Here is a 20,279-nt window from a genome sequence, read left to right as displayed (position 1 = left end):
TATAAGCAAATAAATAAATAACGCTTATATTTAGGCTGCAGAACACAGACGCCAAAGTGTGCTTCACGTTCGGCTTCTATCAGGTGCCAAACACAATCCTCCTGATGAATTTCCTGATGCTCAACACATGCCTATATTTGATCTCATTAGCGTTCAGCATTAGGGCACTGTCGTTCTGTGCTGTTCTGGTGGTATTTTTACGGCGCTATTCAGAATAGCGCCAGAGTTTTGAGCATCGGGGCCTGAATGCAGGCACCAAAGTATTAAGGGGATCCGAGTAACAGTTTTTCTTTCTAAAGGAAGGATAAATGAATATTCCTTGGCAAATATATATTTGTTTTGTTTAGTAGTAGAAACAAACTTTTTTTTTTCCTGAAAGGTAAAGTAGATAATCAGGATTTGCCCAATGAAAAGGTAGTTTTGGATTAGCTCTGCTAGCAAAGATAGGTGTAAGACAGAGGAATGCAATAGTGATGTTGGCTATACTCTTCTTAATGGCTTGAAAGAGTATGTCCTGTATTCAGGGGCAGCCCAAAGATATTTGACACCCTAGGCATATCTTGAGCCACCTGAAGGGAGGGGTGCATGGCTGAAGGCCCTATATCTCCTCACCTGGGACGTCTCAAAGCCCTAACCCTCCCACTCAAGGGGGCTGCAGTCATCCCCTCCCCTTCCCTCCCCTTCCCTCCCCTTCCCTCACCTCTCAAACCCTCCAATAGTCCATGATCTCCCCTTCCCCTGCCTACTTCATCCCCCAGAGTTCTGTATTTTCCCTTCCTTTCCCCTCTCTCCTCCCCTATGTGGTCATGTCTCATCACCCCCTCCCCCAAGGTGGCCAGCATCTCCTCTTCCCCTCCCTTCTCCCCTGTGCTCCCCTCGCAGGTCACCGACATCTTCCTCCTCTTTACTTCCCCAAATCCTACTATGCCTGTTGCTGCACCCACCACCTTTGTCCGGATTGGAAGCATGGAGCCTTCCAGCACAGTCCCACGCTGAAGCCCTGTCATGTCCTGCCCATCCCCTCCAATGTTGACTTCCTGTCAGGGAAAGAGGAGTCACAACATGGCAGCACTGGAGTGTGGGCCTGTGCTTAATGACCCTGCACCATACTGACGTGCTGCTCTCCTGCTTTGTGGGAGCCATGTCACTACCTCTAAAATTCTACTGCCTTGGAAATTCACCAGACGACAAAGGATATTGCACAAGACAAAGAAAATATTCACCAAGTTCATCAACCAAGTGCATTAAAAAAAATAAAAGATCCAATGCACCAAATAATGTACAAAGAAGCAAGAATACTCCACAGACCCTCTAGGGTCACAGGAGAAAACTGATCCCAAAGAATAACTGTCTCAGAACTATTAGACTGCCATATTAAAATTACTAATTGAGTCAAAGTCTAAACTCATAGGCAATATTTGATCAGAACATCCTACTGGCTCAAGCAGAAGACAACACAGGCTTGACATTTTATTCACCACTACAATTGATAGTCAAGTTTATTTGATCATTCGATGTAGTAGACATCAACAGATGATATCCATTGAAGCAAACAGCTATTGGAAGGGGAGTGGTTTGTCTCGTCTACGTATTGAGACTCTGGAGGTCAGCCTGACTCTGGGATCCTGTGTATTTACTGTGAGGATTTCTGAGAATGCTACCCTAGTACACATTGACCAAAACAGCTGGTTCCTCCCCAGCACTCTCTAAAATTCTATCTAGGAAATGAGAGAGGTCCAATACCTTCGCAACAAGCAGGCATGTTATTAGCTACCAAGCAGTCCTCACAGCTACCAGTCATTCAACTGTTGTCTAAACATACAGAAAACCTATGCCTGTTGATATTAGGGTTATAATCATAGCCTCTGTTCTTGGAAGCTTGATATAACTGTACCACCATTCTCTGCCTATTGATTGTATTTTTCCCTCTTTGGCTAAATGTTAACATTCAAGTCCTTTACTCATTTCATCTACCCAATACCCTCTTCTTCCCTACCACTTATATTCTGCATCTGTATCAAACATGTTTAAAATTCTGTCATAGTTTTGGTTGTCACTATCTCTGCTGGTAGACTATTTCTGACATGTACCACTATCTCAGTAAAATAGTTATTTTCTAATGTTTCTTCTGAACCCTTTTCCCTGCAGCTTCATATCATAAGCCCTTATTCCCTGACTAATAATTTTTTAATGGAAAGTTTTATCTTTCTGTAATTTATTGAAGCCTGTCAAATATTTGAAAGTTTCCATCATTTTCCCATTAACATTTTTTTAACTTCAGTAAGTACACGTGGGGGGGGGGGGGGGGGGGATTTTCGATATGACATCTAAGTCTGACTTTGGACGTTTTGCTCAAAATGTCCAGAATCCAGGTGGAGAATATAGCCATTTTTGAAACAGCAAAAAGTCTATTCCCCCCCCCCCCCCCCCAATAATGGCTATTTGCTACACATTTTTGTGCTCTCTGTGCTTATCGTTTTGGTCCATTTTCGGGGAAAAAATGTCCAAGTGAAAAACGCACAAAATCAAGCCACTGGGATGTAGGCGGAGCCAGCATTTAATAGACTAGCCACAGACATCCCAACAGAGCAGTGGGGCAGCCTGGGGGGCACTGCAGTGGACTTCACATAAAAGATCCCAGGTACACATCTCACCCTTACCCCCCCCTTATATTGAATGGTGAGCCCTTTAAAAAACAACAAAAACTTACTGTACCCAACTAAACATCACTACAATAGCCCTTATGTCTGCAAGTGTCACCTATAAATGGGTGCAGTAGGTTTTCGGTGAGTTTTGGGGGCCGACACATTCCACCACAAGTGTAACAGAGTGCATAATGGGTCTGAGTTCCCTTCTCCACAGTGTACTGCACTGACAACTAGGCGCCTCCAGGGACCTGCTTGTTGCTCTAACAGGACTGGCCATAACATCTGAGGCTATCATACAGGCTGGTATGTACTGTTTCTTTCACATCCTTGAGGGTGGGAGGGGGTCAGTGACCACTAGGGGAATATGGGGGTCATTCCTTTATTCCTCCAGTGGTCATTTGGTAATTTAGGGCACGTTTGTAGCTTAGTCATTATTAAAACAGGTTTAGCTCAAAAGGTCTTAGTTTTAGATTGAAAGGGGTTTTTTTTTTTTTTTAATTCCATTATAGCAGAAAAACGTCCATGTGTAAGAAAAGCCCTAATCCCACCCTCAACACATCCGCTTGTGATTTGGATGAGTTACAGACGAACTGCATAGATAAACGTCTGTAAAATAGGTTTTGAAAACAACAATTTGAACATTTTGGCAAGCAAAACGACTGAATGCTGCTTTATGTCACTTTTTAGATGTTTTTCTCTTTCAAAAATGAGCCCCTGAATGTCTTAAGCCATTTTCTGTAGTGTTGTGCTATAAAGCCTTGTATCATTTTAGCAACATTGCTGATAAAGCTGAACGTCATTTCAGTAGCTTACAACTGCAGAAAATGAGCATACTGTAAACTTTTCCTGTTCCTTTACTATATGACTTGTGCTACCTGGAGTTTGAGAAGATCGCTCCTGGATCTTTTTCTTAAGAGTTTCTAGTTCTTGTAGTTAATGTATCCTAAATGCACAATTTTTCACTTTTTACGACTAAACTTTATTCTTCTAGTTTTTTTTCCCAAATTTCCTTTCACTGATTTTCATCCTTTTCATCATCTACTATTAGAGAATTTGTATTATCTGCAAACAAGCCTAATTTTCCCTCAAGTTCCTCAACAATGTTGCTAATGAATATATTGAAAAGAGACAGTTTGTTTGCTATTACTACTCTGCCCTACTGCTTAACCAGTTCTTCATCCAATTTACAACTCTCTAGCTTACTCCTGGTTTATTTACTAGTCTTATATAAGGAACAGTACTAAGATTTACTGAAGGCCAGATAGACAATATGTATTGCACTTGCATGTATCACCACTTTTAATAACAGTTTTTCCTTTCTGAACTCATGTTTGGTATTCTATAATCTAATTACTTCAAGATACTGCACTATCATTTCCTTTAGCATAGTTTTGCCCATTACTAATTTAAACTAACAAATTTTCTTCATCCTTGTCCCTATTTTTGCGTAGTGGGATAATATCCAGTCCCTCACAACATCCTTTCTTTTCAACGACAATCTGCATTCAAGCAGAACAGACCTGCGAGAATTATGGCCAGCACATTCTTAAACTCTTATTGTACCACACCAAAATAGTGCATGTTGGCAATAGGGGGAGGCAATAAGTCATGATACAGACATTTAGACACCTCAGGGCCGATGTAGCAAAGTGTGTAATGATTTGCACAGGGCTAGTACAGGGCGAGGGATCTAGCAGCTTGAAAAATGGTCCAGAATTAAGCATCTAAGATTTAATGCTGAAAAATGCAAGGTCATGCATTTAGGCTACAAAACCCAGAGTTCAGGGTGTGAAGTACTTCTGTGCAAGAAAGAAAAGCGAGACTCAGGGGTGATCATATGTGATGATCTTAAGGTGGCCAAACAGGTAAAAAAGGCAATGGCAAAAGCCAGATGAATGCTTGGATACATAGGGTGAGGAATGGCCAGCAGGAAAAAGGAGGTAATAGTGCCTCTGTATAAGTGTCTGGTGAGAACACATTTCAAGTACTGTGTACAATTCTGGATACTGCACCTTCAAAAAGATACAATTGGGATGGACTTGGTCCAGAGGGCGGCTACTAAAATGGTCACTGTTTTTTGTAATAAAGCCTAAGGGAAGAGACCGAACCCTAAACTGACTGACTGGGGTCCCATGGGATCCCAACATATTTTCATGTTGGGCTAATTTTGTGTTATAGCAAATAATCAGGTGGCATTTTAGCAATTTGTTGCCTAGTTATCACTCAGTGCAGCATTGTTATTAGAACACATTTTGATGCAGAAACATTTTAATTATTATTTTATTTCTGTTGGGGTCCTCAAATATCCCATATCGTTATTTGAATTAAAAGGCATTCTACCTGTGCTGCTAGTCAGTTATTGTGTAGTCTTCAAGAGCAATATGGTAAAAAGAGTTAGGTTTAATGCTGCAGATGCTCTAAAATGCATTTTGGAGGAAAGCAAAGAGAACAGTCACAGTGAGACAGTCAGACACTTTGTTTCAGTTGTTTGTTATGACTTGAATATCAGCTTTACAGTGACTAATAAAATAATAAACTGAGTACATTAAGATTGCCTTATCTTTGTCAAATACTTTTGCAAGCACTGAATGCAGGGTCTCTAGGGACCCCACTTGGTCACTTCTGTGTGCAAAACATGTTAGTCAGAGGAGTATTAAAGAACTCCATATCTATACTTTTGAAGAAAGGCAGGAAATAGAAGAAATGACAGACATTTAAATACCTCCATGTATAAATGCACAGGAGGGGAGTTTCTTTCAATTAAAAGGAAGCTCTAGAATGAGGGGGCATAGGATAAAGATGAGAGGGAACAGACTCACGAGTAACCTAAAAACATTCTTCTTGATAGAAAGGGTGGTGAATTTGTGGAATGGCTTCTCAGTGGAGGAGACCAAGACTGTATCTGAATTAAAGAAAGCTTAGGGCAAGCATATAGGATCTCTAAGGGAGAGGAAGGGATAATAGATGGTATGGATGGGCAGACTAGATAGAAACAAAGACCATATGGTCTTTTTCTATGTGTGCTTGGCTTTAGTGCACCCTATTTGCTCCTCTGCCTCTCCGAGTAGCAGTCATTTATCGACCCCCTGATAAGTCCCTTTCTTCCTTTCTCACTGACTTTGATGCCTGGCTTTCCTTCTTTCTTGAACCTTCATCTCCTTCCCTCATTCTTGGGGATTTTAACATTCATGCTAATGATCCCTCTGACTCTTATGCTTCTCAGTTTCTTGCTTTAACATCCTCTTTCAATCTTCAACTGTGTCCCACTGCCCCCACTCACCAGAATGGCCACTGTCTTGATCTTATCCTCTTCTCAAACTGCTCACTCTCCGGTTTCTGTGCCTCAACTCTTCCCCTCTCTGACCATCATCTGATAACTTTCACACTTAAACACCCACCTCCCCAGTCCCGACCAATCTTAACCAATACACTTAGGAATCTTCAGGCTATTGACCCTTCTACTCTGTCCTCCAATGTTTCAAATCTCTTCTCTACCACTATGTTATCCAAGTCCGTCAATGAGGCTGTCTCTTCCTATAATACTATTCTCTCCTCTGCTCTGGATACTCTCGCTCCTCCCATTCCCCATTCTGTAAAACGTACCAAACCCCAGCCTTGGCTGATCTCTAGAATCCGCTACCTCCCTACCTCTGTCGAACGCCTTTGGCTGAAATCCCGTGCCCATGCTGACTTCATACATTTCAAATTCTTGCTGACCTCCTTCCAGTCTGCTCTTTTACTTGCTAAACAGGACTATTACATCCAGTTGACATTCTTGGCTCAAACCCTCGACGTCTCTTTGCCACACTGAACTCTCTCCTCAAGGTGCCTTCACCTCCAACCTCCCCCTTCACTTCCTCCCAGACTCTGGCTGAGTACTTTCATGATAAGGTTCACAAGATTAAACTTGAATTCTCAACCAGTCACCTCCACCTCTCCTTCCTTTAGTCCATTCTCTCAACCCTCCAACCCCTGCCTCCTTTTCTTCCTTTTCTGAAATCACTGAAGAGAAAACTACACATCTTATTTCCTCCTTGAAACTAACTACCTGCTCCTCTGATCCTATTCCCACCCATCTACTTAACACTATCTCTCCTACTGTCATCCCTTTTATCTGTCATATCCTCAATCTTTCACTTTCCACTGCGACTGTTCCTGATACCTTCAAACATGCCGTAGTCACACCACTCCTTAAAAAAACCTTCATTGGACCCTACTTGTCCTTCCAACTATCGCCCCATCTCCCTCCTCCCTTTCCTATCCAAGATACTTGAACGTGGTGTTCACCGCCGTTGCCTTGACTTTCTTTCATCTCAAGCTATTTTTGATCCACTTCAATCTGGCTTTCACCCCCTTCATTCAACTGAAACAGCGCTTGCAAAAGTCTCCAATAATCTGTTCCTGGCCAGATCCAAAGGTCTCTATTCTATCCTCATCCTTCTCGATCTATCTGCTGCTTTTGACACTGTTGATCACAGCGCTTGCTAAAGTCTCCAATAATCTGTTCCTGGCCAGATCCAAAGGTCTCTATTCTATCCTCATCCTTCTCGATCTATCTGCTGCTTTTGACACTGTTGATCACAGCCTACTCCTTGATACACTGTCCTCACTTGGATTTCAGGGCTCTGTTCTCTCCTGGTTTTCTTCTTATCTCTCCCAGCGTACCTTTAGTGTATACTCTAGTGGATCCTCCTCTACTTCTATCCCACTGTCAGTTGGTGTACCTCAGGGTTCTGTCCTGGGACCTCTTCTTTTCTCCATCTATACTTCTTCCCTTGGTACTTTGATCTCATCCCATGGTTTTCAGTATCATCTTTACGCTGATGACTCCCAGATCTACCTCTCCATACCAGAAATCTCAGCCGAAATCCAGACCAAAGTATCAGCCTGCCTGTCTGACATTGCTGCCTGGATGTCTCAGTGCCATCTGAAACTAAACATGACCAAGACTGAGCTTCTTATCTTTCCCCCTAAACCAACCTCTCCTCCTCCCCCATTCTCTATTTCTGTGGATAACACTCTTATCCTTCCTGTCTCATCAGCTCATAACCTTGGGGTCATCTTCGACTCCTCCCTCTCCTTCTCTGCACATATTCAGCAGACTGCTAAAGCCTGTCGTTTCTTTCTCTATAATATCACCAAAATTCGCCCTTTCCTTTCTGAGCACACTACCAGAACCCTCATCCTCACTCTTATCACCTCTCGCTTAGACTATTGCAACTTGCTTCTCACAGGTTTCCCACTTAGCCATCTCTCTCCTCTTCAATCTGTTCAAAATTCTGCTGCACGACTAATATTCCGCCAGTGTCGTTATGCTCATATTAGCCCTCTCCTCAAGTCACTTCACTGGCTTCCTATCCGTTTCCGCATACAGTTCAAACTCCTCTTATTGACTTATAAGTGCATTCACTCTGCAGCTCCTCAGTACCTCTCCACTCTCATCTCTCCCTACATTCCTCCCCGGGAACTCCGTTCACTGGGTAAATCTCTCTTATCTGCACCCTTCTCCTCCACCGCTAACTGCAGATTCCGTTCCTTTTAACTTGCTGCACCATATGCCTGGAATAGACTTCCTGAGCCGGTACGTCAAGCTCCATTTCTGGCCGTCTTCAATCTAAGCTATTAATTTGGTTTTTCACCCATTGCCTTTGTGGTACAACTGATTGACTATCTTTCAGATTCTTTGCCTCTAATATACTAGAAAAAGTTATTCTTCGTTTTACCTATGGCAAACTTCTCAAATTCTCTCTTAGCCTGCCTTTTTATAGTTTTATATTTAACATTAAGTGCTTATCTTCTTTCTATTTTCATCATCTGGTCTCGTTTTTTTTTTTATTCTTTATGAGACACTTGCTTTTAATAGCCTCTATTACTGCATCATTTAATCATGCTAAGAGTCATTTGGTCATGACTTATTGTAATACTAGTAAAAAAGGCCCGTTTCTGACACATATGAAACGGGCGCTAGCAAGGTTTTCCTCATAATGTGTATGTTTTGGAGAGTGTATGTGAGAGTGACTGTGTGTGATAGAGAGAGTGAAAGTGTGAGTGTGTGTGTGTGTGTGAGAGAGAGAGTGAGTCTGGGTGTGAGCGTGTGTGTGTGTGTGAGAGAGAGAGTGAGTCTGGGTGTGAGCATGTCTGTGAGAGAGTGTGTGTGTGAGAATGAGAGTGTGTGCAATTGCGTATGGAGACACAGAGGCTCATTTTCAAAGCACTTAGCCTCCCAAAGTTCCATAGAAACCTATGGAACTTAGCCTCCCAAAGTGCTTTGAAAATATGCCTCACAGTGTGATAGAGAGAGAGAGAGTGTGTTTCACACAGATACAGTGTGTGCGTGAATGAGAGTGTGTGTGAGGCACAGATTGTCTGTGAGACTGAGTGTATGAGACCAAGCGAGTATGTAAGTGACTGTGTGACACAGAGAGTGAATGTGATACAATGTGAGACATAGAGTGTATGAGAGTGAGAGACAGAAACACATTGTCTGTGAGAGAGAGAGAGTGTATGTGTGTGTGACAGAGATACCTCCCTCCCTCCCTCTCTCTCTATGGTGTCAGGCCCCCCTCTTTCTCTGGTGTCTGAGATTGCTGCCACTGCACCTAAGCAATTGGTGTGCTGGAGGAGAGGAAGAGAGAGAGAGAGAGTGTGTGTGGGGTGGGGGGGATGTGTTGGAGGGGTTCAGCTTGGAAGAAGAGGGGTGTGGGGGATTCTGGATGCGCTGCCAGATGAAAGTAAGTGAGTATGTGTGTGTGTGTGGGGGGGGGGGTTCAGGAAGCAATGGCAGATGACAGAGTGAGGGAGTGTGTGTGTGTGGGGGTGGGGCAGGGGGTACAGGAAGCGCTGCCAGATGAGAGAGTGAGTGTGTGTGTATGGGGTTTCATGAAGCGCTCCCATCCTTGAACCCCCTCCCCACCTCAGTCCCCTTCTCTCATTCAAGAACCCCCTCCCCAGTCTCTCCCATCCAAAAACCCCAGTCCCCTCCCCACCCGTCCCCTTCTCCAATCCGAGAACCCCCTCCCCAGTCTCTCCCATCCAAAAACCCCAGTGCCCTTCCCACCCGTCCCCTTCAAGCATCCAAGAACCCCCTCCCCCATCCTTGAACCCCCTCCCCACCTCAGTCTCCTTCTCCCATTCAAGAACCCCCTCCCCAGTCTCTCCCATCCAAAAACCCCAGTCCCCTCCCCACTCGTCCTCTTCAAGTATCCAAGAACCCCCTCCCCACCTCAGTCCCCTTCTCCCATTCAAGAATCCCAGTCCTCTCCCCATCCGTCCCCTTCTCCCATCCAAGAACCCCCTCCCCAGTCTCTCCCATCCAAGAACCCCAGTCCCCTCCCCACCCGTCCCCTTCAACTATCCAAGAACCCCCTCCCCACCCCCTTCTGCTTCTCCCATCCATGAACCCCTCCCACCTCAGTCTCCTTCCCATTTGAGAACCCCCTCCCCCCCACCTGAGAGCCCCACACCCTTCTCCCATCTGAGTCCCTCCCCACCTACCAGCTCCATTCTCCTGCCGCCCAGGCCCACCACCCTCACTGCCTTAAAAAAAAAAACCAATTTGAAGCACTGGAGTAACAGGCAGCAGCGCCTCGCGTCTGCCCTTCTACTAAAAATCTCTTCCATGACGTCATTGGGCCTTCCCACATTGAGTCCCACCCGCCCTCGCGGTAATTGGAAGTTACCTGAGAGGAGGGCGGGACTCAATGTGGGAAGGCCCAATGACGTCGTCGAAGAGATTTTTAGTAGAAGGGCAGACGCGAGGCGCTGCTGCCTGTTACTCCAGCGCTTCAAATTGGGTTTTAAAGGCAGGACAGCGCCGGGAGCGGACTCGGAGCACCCCCCCCACCCGCTGACATCTGGGGCGGAGCGCCCCCACCACGTCGCCGTCGCTGAACTTGGGAGGGAGGGAGAGTGGTGCGCGGACGGTCGGGGCGGGGTTACCTGAGGAGCGCGCGGCGCGGTTGGTAGCCAGCGTTTCCTTGGCAGGGGGAGGAGTAGGGAAACACGCGGAGCGTGTTTCCCTACTCCTCCCCCTTCCTTGATGCGGTCCCTGCTTTCATTTTTCTGTTGGTTTTCCGCCCTCGACGTCATGACGTTTGACGCGAGGGCGGGGCAGCAAGTCGTTCAGTGGCTTCACCACCACGAACTTACGAACCGTTCTGGGAGTCTGAGTGACTTCAGAACGTTGTCCTCAGAACGTTGAGGGTGCCTTTTATTATATTAGATGTAGAATACAGTTTATCTAGGATTCAAAAACAATGTTTACCATGTCTTGTGTAAACTTTTAATCCTTATAACTGCCCCACTTGTTATAGGTCATTCAGTTTCATATCAACAAGATGGTTTTTAAATATACCTGAAAACCAATAACAATTAAAAATAAATAAAAACATCACACGCACCTTTGGTCCATGCGGGAAGTCAAACAAGTAAGTCATAATTTTCTGGAAAAAGAAATTATATTATACATTACAAAACATGTATTGAACAGACAGCAAAGTTTCCTATCTCTAAGAGAAGTTCTCCATAAACAGCAGGATAAATCACAAGTGTATGATGTTATCCAACAGTATTGGAGGGTGTAGCTCGCTCAGAAACTAGAAGGGGTGGGCTGAGAAAGGATTAAAGTGTGTAGGGAAAATCAATATAAAATGTTATATCATTGGGACTACACACCTACTAAGTTAAAAATAAAAAAGATTTTTGAACAGATAATTAAGCCTACTGGAGGAAATGTGGGAAGGTGGGGACATTTAGGTATATATCTGGTGAAACTGGCCAAAAATCCACCTGGGTAAATGTGTCTGAATGGAAACCTCTAGAAGGATAAGTGAATTTAAAATGAATATACATGAAAAGAACAAAATAGATGGGTAAAAAGACTAACTTATAAGACAACAGCAGGGTAACCAGTTAACCCTCCCCCAGTTAAAAATAATGTAGCTCTCATTTGTGAATCTCACAAAGTTGCATGAAATATTTAACACTTACATCAGTATATTTATAGTCACTGTTGGTTGCAAGAAACACCTTCCCAACTTCATTCATACGACTCAACAGCAAAGGCAGCTTTGCCTAAAATTAAATAAATGTAAATTTCACAGTCTGACCACAACATAATGCTAAAACAGAAATGCAAAACAAATTAGTGAACATTTTTCCTTCCAATGTTCTGGAGACCACACCTATGGAAAGATATAAACAGGATGGAGTCGGTCCAGAGGGCGGCTACAAAACTGGTAAGAGATCTTGAACACAAAACATATAGGGACAGGCTTATGAACCTCAACATGTATACGCTGGAAGAGAGGAGGGCAAGAGGAGATATGATAGAGACGTTTAAATATCTCAAGGGCATTAATGTACAGGAAGTGAGCCTTTTTCAAGTGAAGGAAAACTCTGGAATAAGGGGCCATACGATAAAGTTGAGAGGGAATAGGCTTAAGTATTATTTCATGGAAAGTGTGGTGGAAGCGTGGAATGGCTTCCCAGTGGAAGCTGTGGAGTCAAGGACTGTGTTAGAATTTAAGAAAGCATGGGATAAGCAAGTTGGACCCCTTAGGAACAGGAAGAGTTAGGGGTTACAGAGGATGGGCAGACTGCATGGGCCATTTAGCCTTTATCTGCCGTCATGTTTCTATTAAAATATAAAAGGTAAAACAGGAGTCAGACTTACATCTTTAACCACATATTTCTCCAGGTTTTCTACTGTTTTTTCCTTTAGAGATCCCTGACATTCAAAATAAAATGAAGTTAGACACTTCTACAATGAGAAAGATGACCTCATATCATCTCCACTTTTACATATCTTTCCTGAAAACATTATTTAGTGCAACAAAAATAAACAAAATCATAGAATCATAGGATATGTAACATTTGGGTAAAATAAAATGCAGTGTTAGATGCAAGAAGCCATGGAACAGGATCTTCACAACTATTTGTTTAAAAGTGAGCTTTCAAAGCACCACAGACATTTTTGTCAGGCTACAATTTTCTAAGCAAGAGCTCCATAAAGAAACACAGACCTTCAAACTGGAATATCCTGGTATGATGCCTCCATCTGCCAACTGTGTACAAGTCACTTAATCTATCTATGCTCAACTTTGGGGTAAGAAACTAATGACCATTTAAATTATTCTGAATATTTTTAACACTATACAAATAATATAGACATTATGGCATAACTCATTCAAAGGTTTAAAAAAAGAAAAGTGTCCAATATAGACACTAAAATAGATATAGAAATGAAGACACAAAAGGAAAACAAAACTATTGGTTTATGTGGGACAAACAAACATTGCCATATAGAAAAAAATAGCTGTACAATCAGGAGTAGTTAAAACACTATTCCCTGGATTCTATATATCGTGTCCAAATTTCTGCACCCAACTGTGTGTGCGCGCATCGGACATATGTGTGCAAATAAATTGACTAATAAACTAAGAAACATCAATAGCTACGCGCTATTCTATAAAGCTCGGCACCTAACTTCAATTACGAGTAGGTGAAAAGGGGGCGTGGCCAAGGATGTGTTAAAGTGCACCTAAGTTGGGCACCAGCATTTACACTTGCTTTTACCAGGCACACGTACAGTGCCCAAACGTTAGGTGCCGGATCCACATTAAACACTATTCTATAAAAGATGCACTCTCATTATAGAATAGTGCTTAGCTCTCAATTTTTTCTACAACCAATTTCCTGCCCCATTTACTGAATTCCTTCCACTATTTTCCCACTCATGGCAGGCTCAATGCGGCTTACATATTGTATACAGGTACTTATTTGTACCTGGGGCAATGGAGGGTTATGTGACTATGCAAATACAGCTCATGAAAAATTGCCAAAAGATAAAGCATCTGTAGCAATATTTAAAAAAAAAAAGGAATAGTTTTTCCAAGGGAGGGAAAAGAGGCAGTCCTGGTGTTGAACTAGCTCCCCTCTCCTAATATCATGTCCTCCCTACACCTTCCTCCAAAACTAAGCAGGGAATCTACACTTATGATTAAAAGCACACATATCTGAATATGTACTGTAAAATTAATTAACTCCCACGCATACGTTGCCAATATGCAAGTGAATGACCGTCTTATAAAAAGAACAGGTAAAAAAAAAAAACAATCTGCTTTTGCATCAAGACATGTATTTGGCTGGTGGGCATGTACAGGTGCAGAGTTAGCATGCAACAGCGTAGATCACAAAATACCTAAATTTATATGAATACTTGTATACAGTACACCTTTATTTACATCACTTCTCTAGCAGATATAAATGATTTTGCCTACATTCAAGGCTTTTCCTGCCACATACTATAGTGTTTTATAGTTGGTATCTACTTGTCTATCAAGTTAAACCTAGGTGGGTGTCTACTCATGACACCCTTTTATAAAACTATCCTCCTAAAGTTGTAATAATTTTTGTAAAAGGAAACTGTAAAATTACTTTGCTCATTAAATACAAAAAAATATGCAAAATTCTAGATTTCACCATTTAAGGAAATAAGCACTCTTCTCAAATAAATTTATAGCATTAATTTTTACCTCATCTGACCTTCCACTACTCCTGTCTACCCCAGTTAATCCTAACCCTTATACCTTTTTCCTCCATATCTCAATTATCTAGCTTAAATAACTAGGGGCCCTGTTTACTATGCTGCGCCAGTGTTTTTCATGCACTGCTAGAAACACCCACAGGAATATATAGGTTTCTCTAGCATTAGCATGCGCTAAAAACAATAGCGCACCTTAGTAAACAGGGCCCTAAATATTTAATTGCATCTGTTCCTAACTCAAGTTTTACTGGTCTAACATTATAAGATGTATTTTACTTTCTGTTAACATATTTTGAACAAGTTCACGCTTTTCTCATTGTTATGTAAGCCACACTGAACCTGAGCTCTACTCCGGCTAATTCAGGATATAAATAATAAATACATGTCATAAATAAATAAAATTATGCTCAGACCTTGCAATGACACAATTACTCACTAGATGGCAATGGCACATCTCACAAAAACGAAAGAACTTCATTTCAAGAACATAAGTAAGAGTTCCAAAAATTACCAAAGGAATACGTATTACCTTATAATGGACCCAATCAACTGCATCTCTGACATCCTGAAACATACTTCTGAAGGACATGAAGAGATCACCATCCTTAAAGCCTGTTTCACAGCTGCAGTAAGAATGAATGTCAGTAAACTAAAGTATAGACAACTGTTATGAAACATTTTGTAAATTACAAACAGAAGGGACAGTGAAGTGTAGTAGGTGTGTGAATGCAAATCTTAGCTAACGCTAGTTACAAAAAAAAAAAAAAAAAGAAAGAAAAGGGAGCGGGAAGGTCCCTTAGGATTTTGTGGTGACAACATTTGCAGCACTCTGGGGAAGAGAGCCCCAAGACAGGATGTAAAGTGGTATCTGGTGCTCAGGATCTTGAGTGCATACAGAAAATACCTCTTTCTGTGATGGGAAGAGGACAACAGGTTAAAAAAAAGAGGGTAGGTTAGGAATAAAGGTTCATGGCACAGCTCTTCCCAGCACTGGCCTGTTTTGGTTGAACTAGAAGCCCAAAAGGAGCATGAAGAAACTGCTGAGCTAAAATAAGAGGACATTTCTGTAAAGATTATTCTTCTTGAATGTGTGTAAGGAAATCTCACCTGGTAAGAAATTATGATTACTGGGTTGAATTTTTGTTTTGTACATTTTTAGCTGTTTTATGTCCTTCATACATCATTCTATTGTATAATACCTTCTGATTGATAGAGCAATTAATATGCCTGAATAAATAAAGCAAGGTGACTATAAATAAACACCCCATGCCTTATTGCTAAAATGTAATAAATTCATTTAAAGCCTCATTAAGTAAAGAATGCCATAGACATAAAATGGAATATTAATACTAAACAGGTCACAAGAACATAAGAGGAACTAACCTCTAGTTGTCCATCAAGCCTAGCATCTTGCCTCCAGCAGCAACAGATTCAGGTCACTTAGAAGTTGTTCCCTGTTGTTCATTCCCAGATTAGAATGTGATTTCGCTAATAAGGATTAAAGATCCTGTCCTCCAGAAATTTGCCCAAATCTTTTCAAAATTCAGCTGTTATTTACTTTGTCCACATTATTCAGCAACTAATTCCAGCATATACCACCTAAATACCAGGCATCTTTGGCAAAAAGTCCAAGTGCAAACCGCACAAAATCAAGCCATTGGAATGTAGGAGGAGCCAGCATTTTTAGTAGACTGGTCCCCCTGAAATCCCAGGAAAGCAATAGAGTATCCTAGGGAGCACTGCTGTGGACTTCATAAAATGCTCCCAGGCACACAACTCACCATTGCTCCCTTACCTTTTCTTAAGCCCCCAAAACCCACTATTCCCAACTGTACACCACTACCATATGGTACAGTGGGTTTCTGGTAAGTTTTGGAGGGCTTACAGTTTCCTACACAAGTGTTACAGGTAGGGGGAGGTAGGGGTCTGGGTCCACCTGTCTGCAGTGTACTGTACCCATCACTAGACTATTCCCGGGACTTGCATTCTGCTCTAATGGACCCGAGTACAACATCCGAGGCTGGCAAGTAATCTATTTAATCACATTTTTGGGGAGGTGGGAAGGGGTTAGTAAGGGGAGGACATCCCTAATTCCCTACAGTAGTTCATCTGGTCATTTAGGGCAACGTTTTGTGCTTTATTCTTTATAAAAACAGGTCTAGCTCAAAACGTCTTACTTCTAGTTCTGGACTGTTTTGTTTTGTTCCATTATGGCTGAAAAATGTCCAACAGTTAGGAATCCCCATATCCCGCCCTTAACACACCCCCTTGTGATTGAACGCTCTTCTAATGGAATTCATAGAAAAATGTCTAAAAATTGGTTTTGAAAATACTAATTTGGACGTTTTTGTAAGAAAAACATCCAAATGCAGATTTATGCCACTTTTTGGACGTTACTCTCTTTTGAAAATGAGCTCCTTGGTCTCTAAAGTAGTGTTACTTTTAACCAATAACACAGTTGAGTTTTCCAAAGATTTACAAGACACTTCTATTTTTTGAGAATTTTGCAATAAAGTTATTTTAGATCCCCGGACCCTCAATTCTTTGTTCCAAATTATTAATTTTAGCACTGTCTGCCAGCATATGAGTGGTAATAGATTGTCCAAGAGCTACAATCAACTTCCATATCTCATCTTACGAACAAAATTACTGCTCATGTAGAAAATCATGGTTTAATGGAGAACAGCCAGCATGGATTTATCAAAGACAAACCATGCCTTATTGATCTATTAAAATTCTTTCACTGTGTGAATACGTATGCACATAAAGGTGAGGCGGTCAATACAGTGTGTTTACATTTTCAGAAGGCATTAGATAAAACTCCTCATTAAACTCTTAAGGAAATTAAAGTCATAGAATAAGATGCAACTGGCTAAAAGACAGGAAAATGAGCAGAATTAAACAGTCAGTTCACTGCATAGAAAGCGGTTAAAAGGGACAAAGTGGCAACACCCATGAAAATGGCCACTCTTTGAAGGAGCTTCATCAGACTGGCTATATATTCTCACATGTGGGTAACGAGGTCCGCATTGCCCCAGTCCAGAACTTGTATCAAGCTTTTAAACAAATTTCTTTGAAGTGCGAGTCACGGTCCACTGCGCATGCACCAATGCCTTCTCACCCGCCACACAAGGGCGGGACTAACACTACAATACTACAGCATAGGAGAAAAAAGGAAACTGCTCCAAGGGAAGGTGGGAGGGTATGTGAATATATAACCTGCTGTTCTCGGAAAATACCTGCTTCACTTTCTCCAAGAACAAGAGGGCTAATATTCTCACGTGTGGGGAATCCCTAGCTACCAGGCTCACTGGAAAGAACTAAAGACGAATTGAACCTTGTAATGGCAAGGCGAAACACAGATAAATCTAAAACTACTTGCAATTCGCCAGAAGTGTAGCCTGAGACAGAATCAAAACTGGGCCTAGGCAGGCGGAGACAAATTCTAGAACCCAAACTAACTCTCCAGTACTATCTATCCAAACCGACTGTTATGGCAAGCAAGCTGCCGAAGGCATGCTACTTGAATGCGAGTCAGTGGAGGACTACATAGAAGCTGAGAAAATTTCCCAAATGGAGGCTAACAACGGAGCCAGGGCTCTGGCATTATAAGCTGTAAGAAGATACTCGTGGACAGTCCAGCCTGGGCATAAGGAAAAGAAATAAATTTGTAACCAATTAGAAATTGTGCATTGACAGGACGGGAAACAAGAAGTTGGCCATAGATCGCCTGCAGTCCAAGGTTGCTGGGGGTAGAAGACTATGGGAAGGATGCAGGCAAGAGAATCAACTAATGTGATAGACATCAAACACAATCTGAGACAGGAACTCAGGATAAGTGGAGAAAACCACTTCAATGCAATGAAATTCAGGGAAAGGTGAAACTGTCACCTGGGTCTGAAGCTGATTGACCCTGCGATCCAAAGGAACAGATACCAAAAACAAAATCAACCAGGTAAAGCACATCAAGGGATGGGAAAAACAAGTGGCTGAAATGGAGTGCTTATCAATTGTGGAGATCGATGTGGAGGACCCACAACATATATGGAGGTGTGAGTGGAGGCTGCGAGAAAACAAACCTGCTACGAAGTGAGCAAACAGAGACTGTGAAGAGATAAATATATCTCCTAAATGAAAAAGAGAAGCACCGAGTATACTGAGGTGAGCCCCCATCGAGTTGGGCTCAAACCAAATTCAGAAAGTTGTAGAAGGTATGCAATCAGGACCTACGCAGAGCAAGGAGGAGATCTAGGACCAGCCTGCATGCCAGATGGCAAACCTCCTTGACTGGAAAGAGGAACACCTCTAAGCAGAAGCTTTCCTGAAATTGAGTAATATCGTGGAGACACCCCTTAGAAGACACAAGAGTTCATGCGAAGCCCTGAACATCCTGGCTGGGAGGGTCAGAATTTGTAAGATGGGATATAAAAGAGGAAACCAGATCTTCCAGGCCAGAAAGGATTGAACAGAAATTATGTAGGGCTAAAATCCTGCATCAGGCAATAGCCTGCAAAATGAACCTTGACTTTTACAGAACAGACCATTTTCAGACTTAATGCGGAGGCTTGGTACTGTGTGAAGGCCTCCAAGTGCATGAGGAGCAAAGGCAAAACAACTGGACAATAACAACGTATTGTTGTTATATTGCTATCAGCATGGACGTCACTACTAAAACTTCAGGACATCAAACTTCAGACCGAATGGCACTAAGAAAGGTATAAGAATCCCCTCCCTAAAGGTGTTATCAGCTTTGTTGGCATGTGTGCTGTTATCGTCTCAACTTTTGTAACAGCTCTCAGCTGGCTCCAAGCCCTGCCACCTGATGAAGGATCATTAATCTGTGGCATTGCTGCCTGAGACTGGCTGGGTAGACCCCCTTTCTGCCTATGTGCCTGATCCTGAGTTCCTCATCCGAGATATACCGGTTTTCCTGTTCTACTATCATCGAGTGCCTGTGGTGTTTCCTGATCCAGTGTCTGTGAGTGATGCCATCTGTCAGGTCTGAACTGACATCTCCTTAGTGCCTATCAGTGCTTGGGGTTTGTTAGGTTATCCTAATTTGGGATTAGGTGAGTGTGAGCTGTCTTGGCTAAACCATCATTTTGAGTTAGAATGATTCATTGTCTCTGAGTACATTTATTATTATTTGCTGCCTATGGTATAATAAACAGCTTATCTTTTTATAATAACAGAGTCTTGCGCTTTACTCTCAGTATAAAGTATAAGTGTGCATAATGATTTTGGACTGTGAATTTGGATTGTATCTAGGGTGAGAGATTGTTTATAAGGTTTTATTTTCCAGAGTGCTTTGTAATACATTATTCCTCTCACTCATTTTACCAATTCCCTTTCGGGTTTTGTAGATATGTAGCTTAGTCACCTACAATCTGATCCCACAGTCCTGCCTGAACAGCAACAGAATCTGCTCTAAGAGAGAGATGAAAGGATATGAACACAGAATACCACACTCCTAAGAAGGAGGGGGGTAACCAATGGAAGGCTGGTGCAGGCTTGTAGCCTGTAGCAGAACTAAGGAACGGCATGAGTGACTCAAGTGGCCAAGAGATCCATCAAAAGAGCATCCCACAGTTGGAAGATCTCGCAGGTAATACACAAGTGAAGAGGCCACTTGTGTGGCCACCTGACATTGCACAGTGTTGCAGGCAAGCTGTTGGATTCATCTGCTAGAAGGATGACCCTGAGGAGCACTCCCAAAGGGAGTGCCCTCTTGCACACTGGGACAGTCCCGACACAGAGGGTGCAATCTGGTGTCTCCCTGTAGGCCTGGGAGTACACTGCAAATTGATTATTCACGATAAAAAGTACCAAGTGGCTGAACTGCGTATCACTAATATCTTGTACAGCAGTCCACGATACCTGGAATTCCCGAAGGGTGAGAGGGAGAGCTGTCTCCTGGCCTGACCAAGCACCTTGAGAGTGCAGTCTGGCTAAAGGAACATCGCTCCCTAGGTGGGATGCAGCCACCGTCAACACCCTGCGAAGAAGAAGAATTTGAAAAACGGGATCTTAAGAGTCAAAATGGAGCGAAGAGTCTACCAAAACAGAGAGTATGGAGCTGTGGGAAC

At 42.6% G+C, this 20,279-nt stretch overlaps 1 protein-coding gene across 7 annotated transcripts in view; it reads right to left on the bottom strand.

The window, feature by feature from the left end:
* The window catches only part of NT5C2 (5'-nucleotidase, cytosolic II), a 214,049-nt gene that overhangs the window by 30,401 nt on the left and 163,369 nt on the right, over positions 1-20,279 (bottom strand). For all 7 annotated transcript variants that reach the window (XM_030202814.1, XM_030202820.1, XM_030202815.1 and 4 more), the window contains 4 exons: positions 14,723-14,816; positions 12,322-12,375; positions 11,637-11,720; positions 11,048-11,089 (listed from right to left, as the gene is read on the bottom strand). In XM_030202814.1, coding sequence (XP_030058674.1) covers positions 11,048-11,089; positions 11,637-11,720; positions 12,322-12,375; positions 14,723-14,816 — 274 coding nt within the window. The remainder of the gene's footprint in view (positions 1-11,047; positions 11,090-11,636; positions 11,721-12,321; positions 12,376-14,722; positions 14,817-20,279) is intronic.

Source organism: Microcaecilia unicolor, chromosome 5 (genome assembly GCF_901765095.1).
Source record: "Microcaecilia unicolor chromosome 5, aMicUni1.1, whole genome shotgun sequence".
Lineage (NCBI taxonomy): Eukaryota > Metazoa > Chordata > Amphibia > Gymnophiona > Siphonopidae > Microcaecilia > Microcaecilia unicolor.
Note: the sequence above shows the minus strand (reverse complement) of the source record. Positions and strands in the feature narration are given on the sequence as shown.